Source organism: Folsomia candida, unplaced genomic scaffold, assembly GCF_002217175.1.
Source record: "Folsomia candida strain VU population unplaced genomic scaffold, ASM221717v1 Fcan01_Sc003, whole genome shotgun sequence".
NCBI lineage: Eukaryota > Metazoa > Arthropoda > Collembola > Entomobryomorpha > Isotomidae > Folsomia > Folsomia candida.
The window spans coordinates 5028560-5052169 of record NW_019091195.1 but is presented as its reverse complement, the minus strand read 5'-3'; the positions used below and the strand labels follow the sequence as shown (position 1 = coordinate 5052169).

At 37.0% G+C, this 23610-nt stretch overlaps 7 protein-coding genes across 14 annotated transcripts; 3 read left to right on the top strand and 4 right to left on the bottom strand.

Moving 5' to 3' along the window:
• Nucleotides 1-99: 99 nt before the first annotated feature.
• On the bottom strand, nt 100-2286 carry LOC110846325 (post-GPI attachment to proteins factor 2). 5 transcript variants are annotated; one of them, XM_022093035.2, is made up of 5 exons: nt 2105-2286; nt 1896-1983; nt 938-1296; nt 520-862; nt 100-446 (listed from the first exon to the last, which is right to left on the bottom strand). In XM_022093035.2, exons 3-5 carry the CDS (start codon nt 1247-1249, stop codon nt 220-222), a joined length of 882 nt encoding a protein of 293 aa, XP_021948727.1. In that variant the 5' UTR covers nt 1250-1296; nt 1896-1983; nt 2105-2286; the 3' UTR covers nt 100-219. The 5 variants fall into 5 exon arrangements, with proteins under 5 accessions (XP_021948727.1, XP_035705509.1, XP_021948725.1 ...); XM_035849616.1 differs by having other exon boundaries at nt 116-862; nt 1896-1945; nt 2030-2281; XM_022093033.2 differs by having other exon boundaries at nt 116-862; nt 2105-2281.
• Nucleotides 2287-2682: 396 nt separating this feature from the next.
• LOC110846316 lies at nt 2683-4208 on the top strand. The gene is made up of 5 exons (XM_022093021.2): nt 2683-2965; nt 3047-3138; nt 3215-3523; nt 3620-3931; nt 4015-4208. Exons 1-5 carry the CDS (start codon nt 2815-2817, stop codon nt 4171-4173), a joined length of 1023 nt encoding a protein of 340 aa, XP_021948713.1. The 5' UTR covers nt 2683-2814; the 3' UTR covers nt 4174-4208.
• A 5-nt stretch (nt 4209-4213) lies between these two features.
• LOC110846830 (arrestin domain-containing protein 4) lies at nt 4214-7459 on the bottom strand. Of its 2 annotated transcripts, none has more exons than XM_022093669.2 (5): nt 6908-7459; nt 5751-5912; nt 5082-5671; nt 4731-5001; nt 4214-4641 (listed from the first exon to the last, which is right to left on the bottom strand). In XM_022093669.2, exons 1-5 carry the CDS (start codon nt 7077-7079, stop codon nt 4613-4615), a joined length of 1224 nt encoding a protein of 407 aa, XP_021949361.1. In that variant the 5' UTR covers nt 7080-7459; the 3' UTR covers nt 4214-4612. The 2 variants fall into 2 exon arrangements, with proteins under 2 accessions (XP_021949361.1, XP_035705508.1); XM_035849615.1 differs by lacking the exon at nt 6908-7459 and adding an exon at nt 6299-6655.
• Nucleotides 7460-8068: 609 nt separating this feature from the next.
• Nucleotides 8069-11842, top strand: LOC110845996. 3 transcript variants are annotated; one of them, XM_035849924.1, is made up of 12 exons: nt 8069-8233; nt 8346-8799; nt 8881-9273; nt 9363-9491; nt 9569-9852; nt 9957-9999; nt 10143-10400; nt 10482-10555; nt 10647-10708; nt 10774-10999; nt 11094-11203; nt 11278-11842. In XM_035849924.1, exons 2-12 carry the CDS (start codon nt 8415-8417, stop codon nt 11303-11305), a joined length of 1992 nt encoding a protein of 663 aa, XP_035705817.1. In that variant the 5' UTR covers nt 8069-8233; nt 8346-8414; the 3' UTR covers nt 11306-11842. The 3 variants fall into 3 exon arrangements, with proteins under 3 accessions (XP_035705817.1, XP_035705818.1, XP_021948271.1); XM_035849925.1 differs by lacking the exon at nt 10143-10400; XM_022092579.2 differs by having other exon boundaries at nt 10143-10555.
• Nucleotides 11843-13192: 1350 nt separating this feature from the next.
• LOC118435150 lies at nt 13193-16664 on the bottom strand. Its single transcript, XM_035850610.1, has 10 exons — nt 16524-16664; nt 16037-16426; nt 15744-15968; nt 15518-15679; nt 14732-15445; nt 14402-14653; nt 13938-14294; nt 13640-13864; nt 13405-13542; nt 13193-13322 (listed from the first exon to the last, which is right to left on the bottom strand). The coding sequence occupies exons 5-10, from the start codon at nt 14984-14986 to the stop codon at nt 13218-13220; spliced, it is 1332 nt and encodes a 443-aa protein (XP_035706503.1). The 5' UTR covers nt 14987-15445; nt 15518-15679; nt 15744-15968; nt 16037-16426; nt 16524-16664; the 3' UTR covers nt 13193-13217.
• Nucleotides 16665-18294: 1630 nt separating this feature from the next.
• On the bottom strand, nt 18295-19649 carry LOC118435014. Its single transcript, XM_035849980.1, has 4 exons — nt 19238-19649; nt 18918-19142; nt 18678-18830; nt 18295-18608 (listed from the first exon to the last, which is right to left on the bottom strand). The coding sequence occupies exons 1-4, from the start codon at nt 19595-19597 to the stop codon at nt 18501-18503; spliced, it is 846 nt and encodes a 281-aa protein (XP_035705873.1). The 5' UTR covers nt 19598-19649; the 3' UTR covers nt 18295-18500.
• A 228-nt stretch (nt 19650-19877) lies between these two features.
• On the top strand, nt 19878-20856 carry LOC110847265. The gene is made up of 4 exons (XM_022094175.2): nt 19878-20032; nt 20089-20187; nt 20275-20483; nt 20582-20856. The coding sequence occupies exons 1-4, from the start codon at nt 19988-19990 to the stop codon at nt 20712-20714; spliced, it is 486 nt and encodes a 161-aa protein (XP_021949867.1). The 5' UTR covers nt 19878-19987; the 3' UTR covers nt 20715-20856.
• The last annotated feature ends 2754 nt before the right edge of the window (nt 20857-23610 follow it).

Sequence of the window (23610 nt, the reverse complement as noted above, 5' to 3'; positions counted from 1 at the left end):
CGACAAATGTTCTCATATCACGGAAGGAATTGATTGTATGGAGTCAATCAAATCAAATCAAGCAAATGAAAATAAAGGCAAGTGTTGCGATGTGATTGATTCAATTTACGAGAGATGACGACAATAGTTTATAACATTTATTATCGAGTATCACAGATTTAGAGATTATAACAAAATATATAAGCATATTTGCACTAGTATAATATTTACTTTCAAGCATTATACACGGAGGACTAAAATTAAGGCAATAGTGGAATAAGTAATTTTAATAGTCCCACGAATACTTATACGTTGGCATTTTACAAGGACGAAAAAAGTCCACGACAATAATTCTATCGTAAAAGTCCCAATAAGCTGACCCATTGAAACCGATATTAGCAAGGACAACTGTATACTCCAACAACGCAAAAATTGTATACATTCCTTCCTCACATCGAGATTCGTGCCTATAATAAGTTACAAATAACAATACCGAACATATAATGGCCACCTTTGATAATATCCTTTTTAAAATTAAACCTCTTTGTTCCAGTCTGTTCATTTCCACTTTTCGACAACCTGACAAGAGCATGCATAATATTATCATGTACAACTGCGAAAATACCACAAACAGCCCAAAGTTAACTGCATGCACGAATAAGTTGTGTTTCGATGTAACGACGGTCAATCCGATTAAACCGATAATTTCGATCACATGAAACAAACAGGCAAGAATTGCCCACTTTACATTTTGAGGAACAATCACTTTTTTCAGGTACGTCAGGTACATGGAAGCAAATAAAAATCTTCCTGGTGCGTGGATAATAATACACGCCTTCCAGATTTGTTGAGACGGTTGGAAATCTCCAATTGCAGCAGATAGCTAAATATACACATAAAAAGAGTTACGCTCAAGCACAGACTTTATTCAATTTAAAACCTCAATGAATATACTTACCGAAGGCAAATAATTTCGGACAGGTTTGTTCATGTCATGAGTGCAGAGGACTGTGGTAGCCCTATCGTAATCTGTATACAGGGCCCAGAACACGCAAAAAATGAACGCTCCTAGTGGGAGGGATATCACAACTTTGATAAAATGTCGGAAAGGAATTCGGATAACGTGCCAGGGGACGAGACGTGTAGTTTCATTTAGACCTCCTGCTTCCTTCCCATTATTTCCTCCCACTTGAACATAGTATGGATCCTCGGGGTCATCAACTACCAATTTTTTATAATCATAATTTGATTTCGCACTAGAATTGGCCATGCTTGCAGAATGCTAAAACGATTGCATGGCCAATTGTGACACTCCACCTACAAAATAGATAAGGGTGTACAAATTAGTGTCAAATCTTTAAAAATTGCATACCCCCAACAATAGTAATCATTGTCCGAGAAAATGAAATAAAGTCACATCGTTGAGTTGTATTTTTTAAGAAAACACAGGTGGTAACAGAATCGGAGATCAGGTACAACTGTGCGAATTTTACATGGAGAGAGATATATGGGTGCAAAAAGTGTGAAGGATGGTCTATAGTATTGCTTTTCGGGGAGTAAACCAGACTGGCAAAAAACTCCAGTCCTTAGTTCGTGTGTAATTCAGACTTGCGTCATGATCTGCATGCGCGATGATGACAATGTATCTAAAGCTTAATAAGGTTTCCTATTCATCCCATTGATTAAAGATGAGCTATCTTATTCTTTTTCCCTCATGCAAACAAATCTGCATCTGCATTGTTATACTAACCAAGTAACCTTATCATGCATATATTTTTAATACCATCTAGATCCATTTGTACTTGATATCTAAATTAATTTACAAAATATTATGCAGAAATGTAGTAGCCTACTCGAGCACTTATCAACCATAAAAATCAGTAGTAGAAAATAAATAAAAATCCAGTTTTTATTACCAACAAGCTAATGTCCGTCCATTGGAAAAGGTATTTTGCATGCCCGAGACCTGCGGTTTTTAGAGAAAAACTCTAAAATTACGAGGACCTAGAAATACACACATTATTTTTATAGTTATTCTATTTTCACTTACTTTTAGAAGGTTCTTTTATTTTTTAACAAATGTGAAGCAATTTTAAAAATACGATAGGAAAACCAATCAACTTACATTTCCAATTCAAGAACGACTTCAAAACGGAAGTCAAAATGGAATTATTTAATTGAAGTTAAAGATATTTAAAAATATTTACTGAATCAGGCGAGGATAACTTGGGAAAAATACAATTAACAAATAACAATGCCAGTTGCATTACAGATGAAGAAAAAGTCTGGTTTTTAATTCCACGATCAAGAACCGCAATTGCTTATTCAAGACTTTTCATGTTCCATTACCCCATCCACGGTATGCATTTTGCATTCTTCGCATTCTTGTACCCAATACGGCAATTTTTAGACGAGTAAAAATTTAATTCATGCGGAGTGAGGAAATATGACAGATTTACAAGTAGTACATTTTTAAAAATGTCTGCAATAATCTTGAATCGTTTGATGATCATAAATAGCATAGCATGGTAACTTATGTCCATATATTAGTTGATAAAAACATGAGTGAGTAAATAAGTATGAAGGATAAGGTGCACGCAACAAGATTGTCCGTCTGGATGGCTGAGAACCACTAGTCGTTGAATCTAAATTTCACATGATGCTCTTATGTATGACAAACAGATTGATTAGATAAGGGCTCATCTTCATCATCGTTGTAATGTTGTGGAGAGAAACATCTCTCCCATGCACGTTAGTTTTGACTCCACTCCATTTTATAATTTAACGTAACACTGGTTTAATTAAATTTTATTCCTCCTTGTAAAATAATTAAATATGCATAAACTGCACTCGTTATTGAGCACTCTAGTATTAGTTATCTTTGTGGCGTTCGTTCTTCCAACGGCTTCTAATGAATCTTCAAATTGGGAACAACAGGGAAGCACATGTAAAATTGGACATGGCGAAAATTCACACAGGCAACATTGTATAAAATGCGAAAATTTTACTGTTTAGATAAATTTTGCATGATATATTATGAAAATTAAATAAAAATGTTTCCCCCCAGGTGAAAGTGGAATGGAAGCTGTCTTCATCAGTGACTCCATAAACTTTCACTTCTCAGAAATGGACACGGATGAGACGGATTACTTATTTATAGTAAATTCATAAATTGTCACAATTGCTAAAAATCCTGACAATAATTAAACTAATAATTACAGAGATATGCTTTTAGGACGAGTTGGCTCCACATATTAAAATATCTTCAAGCAGGCCTTTAGGAGATGCCGAAGCTGTGGACAGGGCAAATAAATATCTTTCTTATTTGGACGAGAATCTCGACTCTGTTATAGACATTTACGAACTGAGGTTTAGCCTACATTCAATTATCAGTGGAAACTTACAACTAAAAATGTTTGAGAAAGACCCTGATTTTACTTACTGGATAAAATCGTTTGTTGGCGAGAATCCACAAAAGTATTCATTTTATTTGGTAAAAATTTTCCAACTTTTTGATGAAGATATGAACGGAAAGCTGACCTGGGTATATAAAAATACATAAAAGTACACACTAATCTTAGTTACACCAAAGCACGCAAACAGAGAGAAAGTGAATTTATTATCTACAATTTTATTGTAGAAAGAGATTAGAATGGCAATAAAGACAGCAGAGTTGTACAAATCCGTGCAAGAGGACGTCCTCATGGACGAGAGATCACGGGAAGATTTGGTAGCATCAATCAAAGTCAATCATCAACAAAAGTGGATCAATTTGGAAGAATTATGGGGTCTGCTTTACAAATTGGATGTGAACTCCTCGGATGGTGACTTTTACCATTGGACGATAAATTATTTGGGAGGAGATTCAGAAGCGAAATCCGAATTAGTTACCGATTCCACGAGGAAAGAGTTTAGAGATGTGGATTTGGATTCCAATGGGATTATTACAAAGGTAATGAAGTACTAACTGAGCATACGCTTGATTCAATGAGCATATTCTTTTTGGTTTCAAATTTCTAATGATTCGATTGACAGGGTGAGATGACAGCAGTTTTACATAAACATCGTACGAATTACTACACCCCTGAGAGAATTAATCGTAGGTGGACGCGAGCAGATAGAAATAAGGATGGAAAAATAACATTCAATGAATACGCATTTCTAGAAAATTTGAAGCATCCACAAAGAAAATAAAAAGAATTACATGAATAAAGGGGATTGGTGATTGATAAGATGTTGAATAAGTTAATTTATTTTGAACCATTATAATAAAAGTATGAGCAATATAGATAAGCATGAATATAGCAAAATTTGTTAATTAAGGAGATATCATTATCGTAATTATGTAAGTAAAATTATGTAAGAAGTTGAGTTAGAAATTTTTATGTGGTCATATGTATGAGCATGCTTTATATTGAAGGCATTTGAGAAAGCATGAAACGTGGCATTCTTCATATCGCATAATTGTTTAAATGTCCCCAAAAGATTCTCTTGTGGGGAACAAAAGGTTGAACACGCAAGAATAGTCGTTACATCAAATTACATGCAGGTACAGATGGAATTGTTATTAGGCAAGAAAGTAAGGCAGATCGAGAGAGCTGAAATCCGTGTGTAGATAGAAGAGACCCCTTTGTTACATCAAGTCGTCGTAATGTGGGGGCACTACATACGTTTGCATACAAATATTATACAATTGAACAAAATGAAATACGAATATAGTGTCAATTTCTGAAACATGACTCGAGTCTTACATGTGTCGAGAGAGAGGAGACTCACTGCTCGGGAGTTGAGTTGCGAGTAATTTGGTGGCATTGACGTCGTGGTCACTACAGAACAGTCTGACAATCTCGAAACGGTGGAGTTGGACCGTTCCCTGGTTGTGGCTGGATACGGATTGTCTTCCACCTGCAAATTGCTCATTCTTCGACTCATCAAAGTTTCCACAGACTCCTTCGTCGTGCCAATCACAACCTCCAGCTGCCCCTTCATGGGTCCAGGATACTCGGCAACTTTCACTTGATACTGCATGAACATAATAATAAATGGTATTTGGTTTTCTATAAATGGACACTAATTATCTATGTCATTTTATAAAAGATTACCTGGATCAAATGTATGACAGAGTAAACCGGTTTTGCGTTGTATGTGGGCATACAATTTCTCGGTATGCTCAGCTTTCCCTCGCAGTAAATCTCATCATCTTTGCTAATCTCGGTGTTTTCGAAAGAATCCAAATTCACAAGGGTTGTTTTGGTGGCTCCATTTACATTGTAGATAACCCGTCGTACCAGGTTCACGGAAATCTTCCTCACCACAAACCATTTCGGGTTGATAATGCTCAATACGAAGGGTAAATCATCTCCTGGGAGAAAGCCACGCTTGTTCAGAGTCATGATTGCCGTGATGACTTTCTTTTTTGAAAACATGGACGTTTGGAAACCCGACTCATTCTTGATTGGTTCCAAATAATTGGGCAGTTGGTTCAGATTGTTGTATCCTTTAAATCTCAAAGCTTTTTCTGCAACTTGGACGTAGCAAAAGGCAGATGCCATGTAAGCCACTATTTTGTAGTGAAGGTTGCCATACTGTGATCTAAAAGGGGCCGGTAAGGTTTCTCCAGGCATTGTTAATACGAAGGGGTATGTATAAGTTCCTGGCTGTAGGACTACGAGTCTCGTCGAGGTTTCGTCATCTGTGGGTGAGCAGGTGGGACCAGTTTAATTATGCACATTTACTTGCTCAAATATTCGTTGGTTCATGAAAAATTTTACCATTCGACAAATCTTCCAGAACTGGTGAAGCAATGTAATAACCTTCAGCTGGTTCGAGTGCATCTTGAAGTATTCCTTCTATTTTTTTGTGATTACTAAGCCTGTTATCCACTTTTGTGTCAAACTTGAGATTTACAATAGCGTCTAGCTGTACCCGGATACCTGCAGCAAAATTACACAATATAATTTCATTATTTCCATCTATAGAATTCAACCGAATTGTCTGAGCTAAAAAAACTGAGTTTCCAACAAATATTTTTTTTGCACATAATTGGGAAATATTGCTAAATCTTTCAACTAAAGGTTTATCCCATATTTGGCATCGTTATTGCACAAAAGTTTTCTCATACATATCCAGAATGCAAAATCTCAGGTTTCTGATTATAAAGCTGCATGGACCTGATCCTTCAAAAATTGAAAACTTTCTCCTTTTTGGTTTTAGAATTTTTCAGTTTATGGAAAGACAGGTTTAGGGATATCAACTCAACAGAAAAGTTAGAGGTATGCATCTATATATATGTACGTGCTTTATAACTTTTAAGCATTACCAAAACATCGAATTTCATTCAAATTGGAAATCACAAGTTGGCCAAAAATTCTTTGAAACGGCTTTGCAACAATTTTGTCCAATTCAATTTCACAATCAAACTGCCCAAAATGATCTCCCTTGGCAGGTTTACATAATCTTCCACCTGCAGAAAGCCCTGCCAGCGTGGCCCCAATACTAGCCATTGCAATTTCTGTATAATTTGCGACTTGGTTAACCAGGACAAAAAAGTGATGCAGTAATTTTTTTCCTGGACTTTAGAATATCTTTCGACATGAATATCTTTCTACAACTAACAACAACCAGCACTACACTAACTTGTATTGCAATATTTGATATTTTGCTGTCGTGCATACTAGAAAATGAACAACTTTGTGAGCAACCAAATCGATAATTTCCAATTTGCAATATACATATGTAAGTCCAACGAATCGGGGTTGAGAAGACTTTTCTCAACCCGTCGGCACTTCACAGTCCACATTACATGCATATCTACATACATTCATGCACAATTCACCGACTGTGTTTTTCTATGTAGTTTTCTCCGAAATGAATTCTCTTTGTGATTGTGATATCTTTTTAATTATTTATTTGTGTGCTTGAGGCTTACCGTGACAAACCACCTCGTTGTTCGTGTTGACAATGAGCCTCCCACTGACTGTGCCGTATGGCTGGAATACGTTGTTGTCCAGTTGAATCTCACTATCAAAGAATCCAATGTCTCCTTTCCCAGGTTTGGCATGGCTGCGAAAATGAACTCCGTGTAATGCAAGGAGGGCCATGAGACGATGAATGTTATAGATTTTAAGAATTTAAAGTGAAAATTATTGTCCCGTCTAAATACATTTAACCTTTGAATGAAGAAACTGTAATACACTTTATGTTGAAATGTTGCAATAAAAATAAGTCAGCCAAAAGATTCTGAATTGGAACTGCGAAACTATGTTTGCGCAAAAATATCGACCGTCTCAAGTCCTGCAGTGCATTTTTATAAAAAAAAGTACAGTTGTTGGCCCTAATAAAATTCAGCAAAAAAACTGCAGCAGCAACCGTGTACAACACGTCGTCGTATTCAAGGACGAGCAACAACGGAATGGAAAGTGGATTTGCTTTCACTCCGCTCCGCTTTCGGTTCAACCCAACAAACCAGCAGACCACGACTTCCTCATCCGGCGTTTAAATGAAAAATTCCTCTCGGCACCGTACAACCACAAAATTTTGTGCGTCAGAAATATCATTAATCGAGAGATTGCATGCTACACCTATAAAATTCTAAGCATTCGTTTCGATCCAATCAACAAGATGACATTTAACTTTCACCAAAATAATACGGAACTGAGAAAGTTCTGACTCTGACACACGTTGAACTTTTTTTATAGAATTTTCCAACTTGTCACGAATACTTACGTGCATGCAACTGATGCAACTACGAGTTTATTTTACTATGATTATATGCAATTTTAATTCCACATGAGAATCCAAATTAAATGGACCAGAGCAAAAGTAATTAGTGTAATGGGATGCTAATTTAATTCATGACATGGTGAAAGCATCGGGTTCCAAATAACATCATTAAATTGATGTATGCGAGGTGTTTAACGACACCACAATGTAGGACACATTAGACAATTGCAATTTACACGCATGGACAAAATGCAAATACGAAATACATGGAGTTTTGACTTGAGAGGAGAAAAGTGAGTGTGGACGACTTTCTCCAACTTTTACGTGCATGAGACGTATTTTCTACCCTCGATGCCATGTAGCGGGAGTTCTGTTGCAATGTATGTATGGACCTCCGTCAAATTCTTAAAGTTCGCAGCTCAAGTCAATTAATAATAATGCACAGTCGCTAACTAATTACTGGACTGTAATTTGCAGTGTGGGAATCAAAGTTTGATATTGAAGGATTCTTTGTGACAGCGAATTTTGACAGGTTTGTTATTGTCCTTGTTTTTTTATTTGCGTACTGTTCAAATATGTAGGCTCATGGAATGTTGAAGTATCTATATTTCATTATTTAACTTTTTGCATGCGTTTCGAATTAGACATTAGAACAGGTCAACACCGGTGGCTTGAACGCGAACTCGATATTCTGACCGCCCGGGGACATCATCATGGCATCTGCCGTGGAGGAATATCCCCCTGCTGACAAGTTTATGGACAAGTTGACCAGCGCAGTTAAAATGGATCGGGACAGTGGACTCGCCATGCTCACGAGACTTGTTAAAGGTGTCAACTGCGACGAAGGAGAGAGGAAACATCTCATAAAATTGCTCCGAAGTCAGATAGCGTCGAATTTCACCGAGTTGGGCAACAAGGAGTGCGTAATGAATGGACACTTTTCAGACAAAAAGTTGGGTTGCTTGTCTGCCTCATTGATTCTCATTACTGGAATTTCCGACGTGGAGCAGGAACAAATACATCAATTTGTAATTCAAATTAAGCCGGATATCTTAAACATCATGTGGGATCAAGACGTAAGAGTTCGGTTGACTGCGGGTAATTAAGCTACATATTTTGAAAGATGTCCTTCGTCGAAGGACCATTGAACAAAATGTATTTTACACTTTGCTGTTCTAGGTGAAGTGTATGGTCAAATATGCAAAATCCTTGGACCATCTGTATACTTGGAGTCAAAATCAGCTATTTTGGAAATGTTGGAAACAGAATTTCAGCGGAATAAAGAGATTGAAGGGATGATCAAGAGTCCAGAAACTCCGATTGACCCAACGGGAGAAATCGCTTCCTCAGAACCACATAGTTCATCATCGTCGTCCAGTCCACAACTGGGGATGAGTCCTGTAACAACACCTTCCAATCCAAATATTATGCTGTGCGATGTACTCAAAGAGGCAACACATATTTTCCAATCTGCATCATCCCCAGGAGCTCCTGCACCAATTGATGTTGCAATGAATCTCGGATGTGCACAGCTAGAGAGCACATTAAAATGTTTGCAGTTTATTGCGAAGGGTACGGGAAATTTTGATATAGTAGTTGATAATTGAGTAAAGTGTCCAGAACTAGATTTCTTATCGATAACTTTGGACGCGTCCTTTCAGGTCTTGGAACTCAGTTTGGTCCTTTGATTGATATGCACTTGCTGGAATTAATTTTCCCTTCTCTCCACCATCAGAATCGGTTTATTCGAGAGGCTGGATTTTATCTATGTGCTACGATGATTGAATCAGGTATCAGTTTTTATCACACACATGTACATTTGATTGCATGAAGGGTTTAACGCATACAATAATAACTTATTTGTTAGGTATTGATTTAAAATCATTTGGGAAACGTCTCGCAAAAGAAATAACATCGGGCCTCGAAGATTTCTGCAGCCAGTCAAGAATTGCGGCAGGTGTGGCGTGCCGAAAATTTATGATGAATCTACCTCAAGATTGCACAGAATTTTTGCCAATCGTACTTCCCCGGCTTTGCTTGTGTCGATACTACATGGCCGATACAAAATTCCTCTTGTACTCTCAAGAGTCGTGGAAGCTGATCTTTGCTATGGACGGACCACAGCTAGTTGGAAAATACATTGATGACATGGTAAATATGTAGTATTATGTAATACATATATGCATGTGTTCGTCATTGACAAATGCTTTGGTTTGGCATATATTAAACGTCAAATTTCATCAATTATATTCCAGGTTCGTTATTACGTTGAAGCGACTGCTTCTGATAATCATGCTGGTAATTATTGTTTCTTGAACCACTAACAATATTTAATAGTAGAACAGTATTATAATATTTTGATATAAAAATGTAGTTGTACTGACAATTTTGACTTGAATGAGAGAATTTTAAAGTACATCAAATAATTTTTTTCTTGTCAGTTCGAGAAGCAGCCTGTTTGTGTTTGGGAGAAATTGCTAGAAAAATTGATGGAAAAATTGTAGCACCGTACGTTGTGGGATTGATGGAAACACTGAAACGGACTTTTCTCGATGAAAGATGGCATGTTCGAGATGCTGCGTGTTTAGCATCTGGATCATTTTTTGTAAATTTTCCCAGTCAATGTCAGGGTCTTCTGGAGTCAGTGTTTCCTCTATTTTTTGAAAACCTCCAATTCCCAATCTCCATTGTTCGACAAGGTGCCGCAGCCGCACTCGCTAATATAATTAGAGCGTATGGGACAGCTGTACTTCCAATGATCATGGAAAAAATTATTGCAGGACTTGATGGGATAGAAAACCAATCTTCTGAAACTAGTGTGAATGTTGACCTTCAAGTATTCAATCCTCAATTGGTAAGCAATAATCACTTACTACTATATAGTAGTGATACCATATCACTAGAATTTACAAGAGATTTAAAATTGCGTACTTTATTTGCTTTAGAAATATGCTTATTCTCCTTGCCATGAGGCAAACCCTCCTCAACCATGGGAAGTGGGTGATGGGTGAGCATAAAAAATGCATGTTTGAGTTATGAACAATTTATATGAGTATAATTCTTACTTTCTAGATTCATGTATCTGATTGGAGACATTTCGCAAATCTCAGAATGTCAAATTTATCTTCCAACTCTAGTTCCTCTAGTACTGAAGGCAGCGCAGCACCGCTCATACTCTCAGCACGTTGTTATTTTAGAAACGACCTGCAAGATTATCCCTTGTATTGTGAATGGCATTGGGAAACGACCCTTTAAGGAATATTTGCAACAGTGCTTTGAGCCTATATTCTATAGCATTGTGCGTATTTCATAATTTAGTGTATATTTTGCTTATATTTAATAGCGAAACATTAAATATGTTTCAAGGTTTAAATGAAATATATCATTAATAGGAATGCGAAAATTCAATGACTGCTGCTGCCGGGAGGGCTTGCTTAAAAGAGCTCTGTACAATTTATGGCCCAAACATTATCAGATCTCGAGTTGAGCTGTATGATCCGAGGTATTTGTGCACGTGCTACGTACACTTTAATGCATAGTAAAATAATTCTTGAATTGTTCAATTAATTTTTGCAGGTTCGTTAATTATGTGAATGAAGGATAAAAAACCCGGTGGATGAAACTGCACGACTTAATTATTACTGTACCTGAACTTGTTACCATTGTCAAACTTGTATATACGTATTTAAAAGGACTATACTTCCTATAAAGTAGACGTCATAACACTTATAATTGATTCGTACCTTGTTGTTGGACTTAAGAGTGGATGTTTTTTAATTGCTAACCCACTAAAATACTAGTTGTATGTTTTTCGACAGTCGGAAATTGATTAATTGCTAGAATTATACAGCCATTAATGAACCCCTCTCGATTAATGGTTTTTATTTAATTGTTGTGTCGAGTATGTATGTATTGTGTAAGCAATACAAGTTATGTTCCAGTACCATTATTTACTATCAAAGTAAGTATAGATCAATCCCTGCAAGAGGTGAAGATGTGTCAAAATATTGAAAATACAATTTTTTCGCCGGGAACGTCTCGTCTTTATCTACAGGCTACATTACTTGTGTACTATCTCGGTGTCGCTCCTTACAAATGGAAAACACTTTCAGAATCTAAACAAATAAAAATTTTTACGTATCCTTTGTCTCCTTTCTATCAAATTTATAAAATATTTAGTTTTACAGCCGTGAGTTTTCACGTCGGCTTTCTCCTGACTAAACTCATCCTTGCATTACACAGACTAGATTCCATGCAACTGATAATACAACTCTTTTGGAACATGTCTTGTTATTCCTCTCCTTGGATCGCTCAAATTCAGATTTATCAACAATGGGAGGAAATTCCAAATCTGATTAATGGATTCATTGCATACTTTACCAGGATCCCAAGTAAATATATAAATATATGCCCCATCTATGCAGTAGTATCAATTATCATAAGCGTGATGATAATTTTTTTACGCAACATTCACAGGAAATGACCAAAGTTCATCCAAAAATTGCAAGGACGGGTGTGAAACATTTTTAAAATGTGTTGTATTTGTCGGATTTTTGGCCATCCTTCAAAACGTCGTCATCATGTGGAAGCATCCAGAGCGACCATATTATCTCACTTCCATGATAATCGACCATCCCGAAGCTCGGTCCAAATTTGCGTACAATTTACTATTTTTGCTACAAATTTGGCTTTACCTTAACGCTTGGGCAAGCGTTGCATTTATTGTGTTCACTAAATGCATATACGCATATGTGGGATCCGAAGTGTTGAAAAGTTTGAGGCAAGTAATTTAATTGAAGCAAATTGTTGCAATAATGCAGCAAAATCGATTCCTTTAATAGATTGTTGTCAATTTCTTTAACTTTCAGAATGTTACCAATGCAGTATAATAAAAAGGACAAATTCATGTTTGTCTTCTCTGTGAATAATGTCGTACAGACGTTTTTCAAGCGTTATCGATCCTACCAAGTGCTACAAAACAGCTTTAATAGTTGCTTCCAAGATTTTTGGGTGCCTGCACATAGTGCCCTTTTTTCATGCATTTTTATTGTTGGGTCGTACGGCTCCATTCGGCTTCCAGGGTTGAGGGCTGTGGTCATGGGGGCCGTAGCAGCTTTGGCTCTTCTGTATCTCAGTCTCATGTCCCGAAAGTTGGGAGATTTGCACGAAGAGTCTACACGTGTAATTCAGTCCTGGAAAATCCAAGGGTTACGTTTGACTGGAAAAATTCTAAAATCCATGCAACCCATACACGTGAAAGTGGGGAATTTTATTGACAAATCCACGCCCTTGATGATATGTCAGACTGTCATTAACATCACTATCAACGCCTTACTTTCCGTCTAATTCCTACATTTATTGGGAATAGTATAGTAATCAAATGGTATGTCGTGTTAGTTAAACATGTATGAATCCAATTCAAAGATGATTTAAATTTTAATGGCTTTTAATAATTAGTAATTAAGCTACAAACACGCTACAAACCGTGCAATTAAGCATTTACCATTGTTATTAATTCACACATTCACTACAGAACAATTGCATTCTGTGTTTTCAAACCCTTTTCGAGATAGTTGCACTTGTATTGTAATTATCGAGTAGGTGATAATTACTCCAAGGATCTGTCATGAGTTTAATAGGTTCACTCAGAAAGAACTATTATCGAGGCATATATGTACATTTGTATCATTTTATTTGTTTTACCGTCCCCAGAAATCGATATGAAACTTGAAATCCTATTCCTTTCAAAGCAATTTCGTTGGAATTAAGGTCCACGAGTAAGGAAGTTAAAATTTTAGTAGACACGCCTTGGTTGTTTATCCATGAATAAAATTCCATTCCCTTTCAATAAGTTCATATATTTTAACTTCAACGTTACGCAATGATTTCGATGACATATGTGCATATGTAATTTTGTGAGGAATTATACATCTTTTACCTTCTTGTTGATATCAGCAGCTAAGATGAGAGTGAGAAAAAACACGATAAAGAATCCGTATACATGAAGAAGGGTTACGGAGTGCACGTTTTCCTTAAAATATGTGACGGCACTCCAGGTCGCATAATACGGAAGGGAGACCGAGACACAGCAGCAAAGGATCAATCCAACGGCTTTGTTAACGTCTTTCAGCAAACTTTTTATCATCCAATACTTTCGTAAAATCTGCAAGTAATTCATTTAGAAGTACATGCATATGTACAACGAGTATTTAGATTCACTATCATAAGGGACCCACCTTCTCCATTGACATGGGGCCGCCAATGGTAATGGTGTAATATCTTTGAAACCCACACATCATTCGCCAGATTGAAAATGGTATCAGAAGCACAAATACATCCAAAAATGGGACTAAAATGAGTGACGGAAGTAAAACAACGATCTGAATTACGGTGACAAAAATTGGGAGAAAGCAAAATCCGTCTTTTGAAACATTTCCGGGTTTGATGAATAGAAAATGAAGCTGAGCCTTCTGTGAGAGATATTCGTAGTAAAGTTTAAGGTCCGCGTGGACATACAAGTTGTTCACTAAGGTCGACTCGGTCAAGGCCATCAGCAAGATAATGGCGCAAAATCCAATGGATATCACTTTCATCTGTTTAAAATATTACATAAATTGTGTGCACATGAAACATTTATTGCCAACTAAATATTTTAATGCATAGCTATCAGTATTTTCATGTCTTGTTTTTAAGTACTTACAAAAGTTTTGCTTTTTCTTGCAGAAAATTCAGAGTAAAATGTTAAATTTTGCAACTTATCAAACACGGAACAAAATGTAGGTTGTTTGAACCAGAAAGTGTAGTTGAGTGAGATGTGGTAAGCCACGTATCCAATATAGGTAAGAGAAGTAAAATAACTAAAATTGCTGTCCTTTGAAGCACTCCAATAGGTAGACCAGAACAGAGAAGTGAAATCGAATAGTAGCACAGTTTGCATCATTGCACAAAGAATCTGTTATTGCAAATGAGTTCAGGTGAAGTGAGCATTATGAATTTTAAGAACGTTCAAAGATTACGAATTTCAAACTACCTTTTGTAACCAACAAGAATGCATTTCTAGTTTTCCAGTTTGGTCATTTTTCTTGAGTCGAAATGGAATGATTAATGTAAAGTACCCAAAAGCGAAAAAGCCTTTCCAATAATTTATGAACGGGATTGAGAAGGGCTTCGAGCCTTGTGGAGTATCAGCATGACAAACAACAGATTGGAAATTACTGGTGTTGCCATTTTTGAGTAAATCTACGCTTAAATAACTATCCCTGGAAGTAATTGAATGTTTCTTCATTTTCAATATGAGAAGACGACAAGTTGTAATAAGTATTCGCTGCTAAGCTAAACTGCGAAACATGAAAATTTATCCTAAGTCATAAGTATATCATTCAGATTAATTATAAGTAAAATTGACCTTCTAGTGCTAATCATGGCCATATTAATCGTACAAAGAGAAAAGTGCATCATCCGATAGATTTTGTGCTTGGTTAAGGTTACTTACTGATAAGTATGACATTACATTAATTGCGTCGTTCCTAACGAATGTGCAAATAATATTTTAATGCAGAATTGGTGTTAACATAATTCTAGATTTACGAACAAATCAAAAACTGTCCATTTGTGTGTGAACTATGACTCAATTATATTGGACTTTCTTTTATTGTTAGTACGCAGTAGAATTGAGGTTAGGAGACGGGCTAACGTCGGAAAATTGGACGACAACCATCGTATATGTCACAAATGCGCCGATTGCCTGCATGAGCAAATATCCACCCCACATAAGCACCAAACTGATCTGTTATCTTGTTTTGAAACATAAAATTACCGTAACTGTGAAATTGTAAGTCATGTTAAAAAATCCTCCTCCAGATAAACTCATCGTGGTTAAATTTAGATCATGGGAAAGTGAAAGCATGGTTTTAGTCGACAGTGCTGGATTGTTTCTCAAATACGGCGTTTGATTCAACACAGAATAAAATTGAACAATCTGTATTTCAGTTATAAATATAATTAATTCATCTCATGAAAAAAAATCACATGGAATTACTAACCTTTCTGTGTGTCTCAGATGCTATGATAAGTTGACTAAAGAAGCCTATGTAGTATAAAATCATGACTATCAGCAAACTTTTATCGGCGATCTCTCCTTTTAAATAGAATCCCATAAATCCAACGTGAATCGGTAGGCATATTGGAAAATTTACTATAAGCAGCATTCCAAAAACGGCGTTGGACATCCTGAAAACTTTTCGAAGTGATTCGTAGGCGTCCAACATCTTTTTTCAAAATTTACCACATAATTAAATACTCTTAAAAACATCGAATAAGATAAGGAAGTCTTTACCTGTGTGATATATAATTCAACTTTGGGCACATCAGATTCTGAATGCTGTTCGATGTCCCGCAACTTGCTTTTGTAATAAGCCACAAAGTCCTTAACAATATAGTGCGTGCAAGCAATTAATGACATAGCCGCAGATTCAACCGAATAACAGATGAAAATTGACGGAATAAGCGCGACGCTGTGAAACATGATTGCAGCTATCCGACAATACCAAGCAATGTTTTCTGTAGGATTTGTCATCAAATACATCTTAATTGATGTGTCCCTAAATCGGGTAAAAACGGATTCCAGGAAATTAGTAGAAAAATCATTCAAATCAAGAAACACTAGTTGCTCAAAGAGTGCAGCAACATAGCGAATTAGGACCAACGCAAACGAGATCCGTTTTATCTGCACAAATACATTGAATTTCATTAGGCTCGAATATACATATGTTTTCATGAAAATAAATAGAAATATCGTAAACCAATCAGGCTCACATATGTACCTTGAGTACAGTGCTGGCCTTAGAATTAATAAACCGTCGCAAACGCGCATACGGAAGTAGCTTCAGACGTACTTCACCCCAAACGGTCCCACCACAACTCGGGAACACTTAATTTCACTCTATTTCACCTATAGATTAATTTTTTGTAAAAATCTCATTTTGCCCCGACCACACCCCCTGGCGACGAGGGGGTGTGGAACAACTCGGGAACACTTAATTTCACTCTATTTCATCTATAGATTAATTTTTTATAGAAATCTCATTTTGCCCCAACCACACCCCTGGCGCCTAGGGGGTGTGGCACAACTCCGGAACACATAATTTTACTCTATTTCACCTATAGATTAAATTGCACTAAAAATCTCATTTTGCCCCAACCACACCCGCTGGCGCCGAAGGGGTGCGGCAAAATCGGGGAAACACTCAATTTCACTTAATTTCACTTAATTTCATTTAATTTCACTCAATTTCACTTAATTTTACCCATAGAATAAATTGCACTAAAAATCTCATTTTGCCCCAACCACACCCCCTGGGGCCGAGGGGGTGTGGCACAATCGGGGAAGCACTTAATTTCACTTAATTTCACTTAATTTAATTTAATTTCACTCAATTTCACCTAATTTTACCCATAGATTAAATTGCACTAAAAATCTCATTTTGCCCCAACCACACCCCCTGTCGCCAAAGGGGGTGTGGTCCGGTTGCCCCCAAAAGTTGATAGGATCCTCCCCCTGGGGTCCTATGTATGATGGCGAAAACCGATTTCGATTATCTCGATCCGTTCTCCTGATATCCTGCTGACAGACAGACGGACAGACAGACAGACAGACAGACAGACAGACAGACAAAGTCTTCACATAAAGTAGCTGAAGCTACTTAATAAAGACAAGCTCTTGGATGAACCTCATGGCGAGAGCAATGATGATAGAAACGATAAAAGTAAGCAAATGTATTAAATTTGTCCTTGTTTCAAACTGTCTCCAAACGTGCAAAACCACAACCGACATTATACGTTCATAAATGACCAGGAAAGTCATAACCGCACAAAGTAACTGTAATAATTATAAGTACTTATCGTTAGAAATGTACAAACATCATTTTTATTTAATTTACAGAATTTAGGAAAGCGCACCTTATGATTTGGGTTTCTCTGAAGTTCCAAATTTGAAGATTTATCAGAGGTGGAAAGTTTAAAAGGTACCAAAAAGAAGTAGTAACCCCCATTGATAAGATATTTGTAAAAATAAATAGGGTATTGCGTAGGGCTTTGTTTCAAACTACTTTCAACTTCAATGGTCCCCATCTTGTAAATGACTGACAGCAAAGAGTATTACAAAATTATTTCTTGGAAATGACGAGCTACATAAATATGTTGAAGATATTAGTCAATCAATTAAATAGATACATAATATGTGCATGGGTATTGGTTCCAGAAGGGCGTGGTACTCGATTACACACGTTTGACGATAATTAGATAAATAGATGTGCCAAACTTTATGACAAATTGCATACCAAACATAAGTTCGCTCTAATTAAACTATAGTTGCGGGCATAATACTGCACATATCCCTAAATACACATATTAGAATAATATTGTAATTGCAAGCGGGGTAAATGAGAAATTGATGAATAATATCCATGATACCACTTTTGTAAAATATTGGTCAAGGCGTCTTTAAAGGGTAGTCCTCATTAATGGCACCTTAAAAATGACCGAGTCAGGTATGCATGACGAGTGTGCACTGTAAGTTTCAACTTGCATGCCTTTTATTAAATTTTAATGCAGATTTCACAATTATAAATTACATATATACATGCATATGTTATATACTTTAGTAAACTTAAATCTCATGGAAGTACCAAATAGTAAACTACGAACAACAGCTTCAACCAATTAGACAGCATTTTCAAGTACACGTAATGGACACCTGGAGATCTATGTATGTCGGCGTAAATGAGCTCGGGAGACAATTTTTAGCCAAGTGCTCTGGTGCTGTTGCCCATCAGGAGGAGTGTGGCATCTCTCCTGCTAATTTGTAGCTGCACAATTATACTGGTGTAGGTTACGATGATGCTGAGAATCTGCAAGATAAGCAACATACATCTCCTCATTAAATGCAAAATGAAGGTTCAACTGTTTGTTAAACCCACGGTGACGAAAAATCTGAATGTCAGCGAAAACACGCCACAGCCGCTTAACGCAATTCGATTCGAGTACAAATCCATCATTAGTAACGTCATCTGATTCGGATGTATAGTTAGCGCAATTGGAGATGTTGATATCCAATCATAAAATTCATTTGCCTATTACAAACGAGACATAAAATCAATAATTGTCCGCCCCAGCCATTAGTGCTCCCATGCTTTTGTGTACGTATGCTATGTTTGTACCTTTTTATTGATGTTGGCCGCCAAGGTTAGTACTATCAAAAATGTTATAAAGTACACGTAAAAATGAATGGTTTCAAACCAATCGATTTTTTCTTCAAAGAATAAAACTGCAGTAAATGAAGCGTAAAATGGGAGAGAAATTCCAATACAACAGAGAAATACCAGTCCCGTTGCATTGTTGACATTGTTAATAAAAGCTTTGAGGTTGTCATACTTGTCCAAAATCTAGTCACAACAAGCCATAACATAATTAGCATTGTGGTTGACATGCCCAATTTAGGTAGCAATTATACCAATTATTGTATGGACATAAATATTACCACTTCAGCAAGTCCTTCAGCATCGTCCAGCCCCACCAAACTCGATTCCAACCTTTTGCAATCTCGCAGGAATTTATTCACCACCCTCCAGCAGCAAATGGTGGTGAGGAGGGCGAAGAGATCCAACATGTGTACGAGAACAGTGCTAGGGATTATCATAATGATGTGAATAACTGTGAAAATGAATGACACAATCGTGTATAATGAGCCCTCATTTCCAGGTGGCACAGCCGTCTGAGTTGTCTCGTTCAGGTCTGCCATCAAGAAGCATGTTTCGGCTTGAACTTTCATTCTTTGATAAAAGGAGGCTGTATTATCTTCGGGAAAGATGAAGGCATGGTGAATCACTGGATGCGTCATGGCGCCCGCATAGCCCAAAATGCAGATGCCATAACCGAATGCTTTCACCTGAAATTTTATCATATTTTGTTTGTTACTTAATACATACATATTAATGATGGATGAAATAATACATATTATTATTGCAACGAAGGCATGCACACAACATTTATGTATACTTTGTGGACAGTCATCATGTAGATTTTCCAACAATTAATTCAGTTAATTAAGCTTAATTTAATACTGCAGCTGGAGTCTCATGCAACGATGAACTCGTTTTATCCACATTTAGTTCAGAGAATTATGTTGAAATAATTAATATAATATGTTGCTCAGTTTTGTCGTATAAAATCTCCAGCGAGGAGAGAATATTTATCTGGTTTTATCATAGTCAAAATTAAAATATCCGAGATGACGAGGTTCGGCATATTTCTGATCGTTCTTGTTGTTGCGCATGTAAGTATATTTTATTGGCCGAGTGCGTTGTAAAATGTATACAAATTTTGTTTTAGATCCATTGTGCTCCTCAAAAGATTGAAATATCCATCGAGCACAAGGAAGTAAATTACTTGTACCCTCGCGCAGTGACAGAACCCGCATGGGTCACGGAGGCAAGTCAATTAGCAAAATATGAGCCTTACATTGTACCGACTCCTGAATTTTAGATTCATTTATTTCTGTACATATTAAATTCTTAGCTGTTGGGGCCAACTCAGTTCCCTGTGTCCTCAACTAAACGGCCAACCTTGCCACAAAGAATCCGTGAAACGATAAAAACAATCAATCAGTCAATCAATCAATTTCCAGTCCGAATTAATCAAATCTTTGAGGGGATACAGAAGGGGGCGCAAAATATAATTGGTGGTCCTGGAGGACCGCGGACGACAACGAAGCCAAATCTAGCTTCGTAATATGCAGTTGAAAAATACTTAATTAATTTAAAAAATAGCCATAGTTTTACCCTCAAAGTGCTCCAAAAGTGTTGGTTTCCTCCTTCCTCTTTAGAACCAGAGCCAGAGCTGCTGCGCCCCTCTCCCAATTGATCAAATATTTTCAGAAAAACGTCTTTTTTGCTCCAAAAGATGTAGATCAAAGCGAGCGAATACAGAAGACAAGCAATGAGGTTTCCAGAGTGTAAGATGTTGATTCTCTTCTCATTCAACTCGTTCCATTTTGGAATCAGCCGAATGACCAAAACAAATTCAGCAACTATCAATGTTTGAAATGCTATACAAATTGACTGAAATAATAAAATTCATCAATGACACTTAAGGAAAATATTTGCATTGTTTATAAAGCGAGGAAGGCGATAATTACATGTAATTGCTTATGTACATACCTTGTGAAGCCGATTTGTTTTCATGAAAGTGAAAGCAAGGTTTCCATTGCGAGTTGTTGTTCCAATCCAAAACGGGATTAAAACAACGAGGTAACCCAAGTCAAAGAAGCATTTCAAGTAATAAACTAGTCCTGAGCTAGCTGCCTCTTGTACCACTTGCTTCCGGTGTCGAGGCACATCAATTTTGGTTTCGGGAACAGCCAAATTTCCCATTTCTAGTGTTGCAGGGATTTGTTTCATTTTCACAAGAAAAGCTTACGTTATCGGAATAAATTTTAGCCGTTTTAAATTTTATACGAATCAGTAAGAAGCAAGAAACTGAGATTGGGACATTTGTAAGAGTACAAGAAGCACACTGAGAATAGAATCCGAATATGAGACAAAAATGTTGAAGGACGACATCATTGATTTTTGAAACCCAGCAACATTAATTAATTGCATTGGCTTGTTAGTGCAAGTCAAGATGACGTAATTACCGTCGTCGTCGGGAGATTGATTGCCATCTGGACTTTGTTGCAGCAATATGGGCGTTGTGTTATAAGTATTTTTACTGTGTCCACAATTAATGATACAATATAACGAGCCACTATATTACCCATTTTATTTCATTTGGTTTTTCAGATAGTAGTATGTACACATATATTTTCTTATGTATAATAGCTCATTAATAAAATACAACATAAGCATTTAGTGAATTACATACTTATAAGACTGCTCTTATCTCTACCATTTTACATAATTATCCATGCAGTTTTCTTTCTATTAAGCAACTTTTCTATCACAAAGGTTAGAATAGATATTCCTAACCCAAAACTTAGAAGCAGAAACGACAAGGAAAAGTTGTCAATGTCAAATGGCCTAACGAGTGTTCGACGATCCAACTCTATAGCATTCAGAACTTTGTAAATGTCAGAGTCTTTGTTTTTATGTATCCACGCCTTTCCCTTGATCCTTTCTCCTGCCTCTGCGTCATCTTTTAGCTTAGCGACGATCCCCATATCTCTGAACCCAGATATAAATCTACTAAATGACCGCGTCCAAATTGAGTGTCTTTTTAAACCGATACTATTCAGCGAGATGTGAATGCTTTTTGATATTTGGACCAAATTTAGTCCTTCATACAGCGTGGCGTTCTTTGCAATTCCCATTTTAGTGACAGATGACCAGCCTATGCACGCAGATTTCTGTTTTAATACAGAATTTAGTACACATCGACCAGTGTCGGGTTCAAGATTTTTCATAAATCTTTCCCTTATCTTAATTATAGTTGAGCTTCTGCTTTCAGTAAAAAATTGGAAGCAGTCACAACTCCCGTTGTTTATATAATTGAATGATATGTTGTAGTCGAGTCGTTGACACAGTGCTTCAAAATCCTGTGGCACTGCATCGAAATTTAACGAGGTGAGATGCGTGGTCAAATTGCTGTTATAGCAAGTGTTGATGTTCAGAATGAAAATCATCCAGAAAATTGAAATGAGATAGGCTTGGACCGGGATGTGTTGGATGCTTTGTGAAAAAGCCAACCCGAACGGGATGTTGCACGCTTTGTAGAAATACTCGGGATTAGTTGCTCTATGACTTCCTCCTCGTTCTGGATTATATAACTGACTGTACGAGAACTGATTTCCATACTCGACGACCTGGCTGGATTTCTTTTCCTGCATTAATTTGATGGACAAATAATAGACTGGGATGACGGCCAGGAAACAGAATCCAATTAAAATCCAAGTGTCCCCCGTGAAAATATGAATCACTGCTAACCACGCCAACCTTGCTTCGGGACTACGAGTGAGAAAAACAAGTGTATCGATGGAGTTGCATTCGGTAAGGTCAATAACTCCGACTTGTCCTTTGGCTAAACGTGCAATGAAAGCAACGTCTGCTTTCCCACTGAGAACATCTCCCAACATCCCATCAGCAGAACCATTGTTCAAAAGTTTTCCATTTCCACGAGTCAGACCAATATCCCATTTCAGAGTCAAATTGTAGTGGATCGAGGCATACTTGAGCATCATGTAATTCGTTCCTCCAGTTATTTCTCCAGATTTTTGATACATTATAAATGGGGCCAGCGTGTTGGCGGATACCTTCAAGGAGTAGCCGTTCAGATTTATGCAGTCACAAAATAATGGAACGTTTCTAGAGACTTGCATCTCGCCATGGTTGAACACCGTAGGATCCACCAAGAATACCGCAGGATCATTAATTGGTTCTCTGATGTCACTGGTTATTATACCAAATTTATATCTAATCGATAGAGCAAGCTTAGTCTTGAAAAACTCCAACAACACTGACTTTCTTCCCAGAAATGTGAAAATGTCCAAATCAAATTGTCCAGCATACCTGAGATTTTCAAGTTGCTTAATTGTATTACTTTCTAACCATATCACAAATTTAATCCTAGGATTCACCCGTCTTGCAAAAACTGACGAATCCACTTTTGGAGACAAGTGATAATTACTTCTAATTGGCATTGAGGAGACATTATTGAAAATTAGCCAAGTCCACTCCAGTCCAAAAAATATTCTTGGTACGACTGGGTCAAGTGGTTGAATCTCTCTCCAATTTGCATCCTTGTTCAGAAATCCGTCATGTGCTAATAAAGCAATTGGTGAACGACTTTTAAAACTGGAGGTGACACTTTGGATTGCATCACTTGTGTGGATCGAAAGCACTGTAATTGGGAATAGAAATA

Coding starts and splice junctions, on each gene's coding strand:
- LOC110845996 (XM_022092579.2), top strand. CDS start 8,415: ATGGCATCTGCCGTGGAGGAATATCCCCCTGCTGACAAGTTTATGGAC. Junction 9,274..9,362: donor TTTGCAGTTTATTGCGAAGG/GTACGGGAAATT, acceptor GCGTCCTTTCAG/GTCTTGGAACTCAGTTTGGT. Junction 10,709..10,773: donor CCATGGGAAGTGGGTGATGG/GTGAGCATAAAA, acceptor CTTACTTTCTAG/ATTCATGTATCTGATTGGAG.
- LOC118435014 (XM_035849980.1), bottom strand. CDS start 19,597: ATGACGCATCCAGTGATTCACCATGCCTTCATCTTTCCCGAAGATAAT. Junction 19,143..19,237: donor CTGAAGGACTTGCTGAAGTG/GTAATATTTATG, acceptor TGTTGTGACTAG/ATTTTGGACAAGTATGACAA. Junction 18,609..18,677: donor CATTCAGATTTTTCGTCACC/GTGGGTTTAACA, acceptor CTTATCTTGCAG/ATTCTCAGCATCATCGTAAC.
- LOC110846830 (XM_035849615.1), bottom strand. CDS start 6,482: ATGGCTAGTATTGGGGCCACGCTGGCAGGGCTTTCTGCAGGTGGAAGA. Junction 5,913..6,298: donor GAATGAAATTCGATGTTTTG/GTAATGCTTAAA, acceptor ATTTTGCTGCAG/GTATCCGGGTACAGCTAGAC. Junction 4,642..4,730: donor TCTCCTCTCTCTCGACACAT/GTAAGACTCGAG, acceptor AAACGTATGTAG/TGCCCCCACATTACGACGAC.
- LOC110847265 (XM_022094175.2), top strand. CDS start 19,988: ATGACGAGGTTCGGCATATTTCTGATCGTTCTTGTTGTTGCGCAT. Junction 20,033..20,088: donor TCGTTCTTGTTGTTGCGCAT/GTAAGTATATTT, acceptor ATTTTGTTTTAG/ATCCATTGTGCTCCTCAAAA. Junction 20,188..20,274: donor AACCCGCATGGGTCACGGAG/GCAAGTCAATTA, acceptor TTAAATTCTTAG/CTGTTGGGGCCAACTCAGTT.
- LOC118435150 (XM_035850610.1), bottom strand. CDS start 14,986: ATGAAGAAACATTCAATTACTTCCAGGGATAGTTATTTAAGCGTAGAT. Junction 13,865..13,937: donor GCCCCATGTCAATGGAGAAG/GTGGGTCCCTTA, acceptor AATTACTTGCAG/ATTTTACGAAAGTATTGGAT. Junction 13,323..13,404: donor CATATCGATTTCTGGGGACG/GTAAAACAAATA, acceptor AACTCATGACAG/ATCCTTGGAGTAATTATCAC.
- LOC110846325 (XM_035849616.1), bottom strand. CDS start 1,249: ATGGCCAATTCTAGTGCGAAATCAAATTATGATTATAAAAAATTGGTA. Junction 863..937: donor TCCGAAATTATTTGCCTTCG/GTAAGTATATTC, acceptor GTGTATATTTAG/CTATCTGCTGCAATTGGAGA.
- LOC110846316 (XM_022093021.2), top strand. CDS start 2,815: ATGCATAAACTGCACTCGTTATTGAGCACTCTAGTATTAGTTATCTTT. Junction 3,139..3,214: donor AGACGGATTACTTATTTATA/GTAAATTCATAA, acceptor ATATGCTTTTAG/GACGAGTTGGCTCCACATAT. Junction 3,932..4,014: donor CCAATGGGATTATTACAAAG/GTAATGAAGTAC, acceptor TTCGATTGACAG/GGTGAGATGACAGCAGTTTT.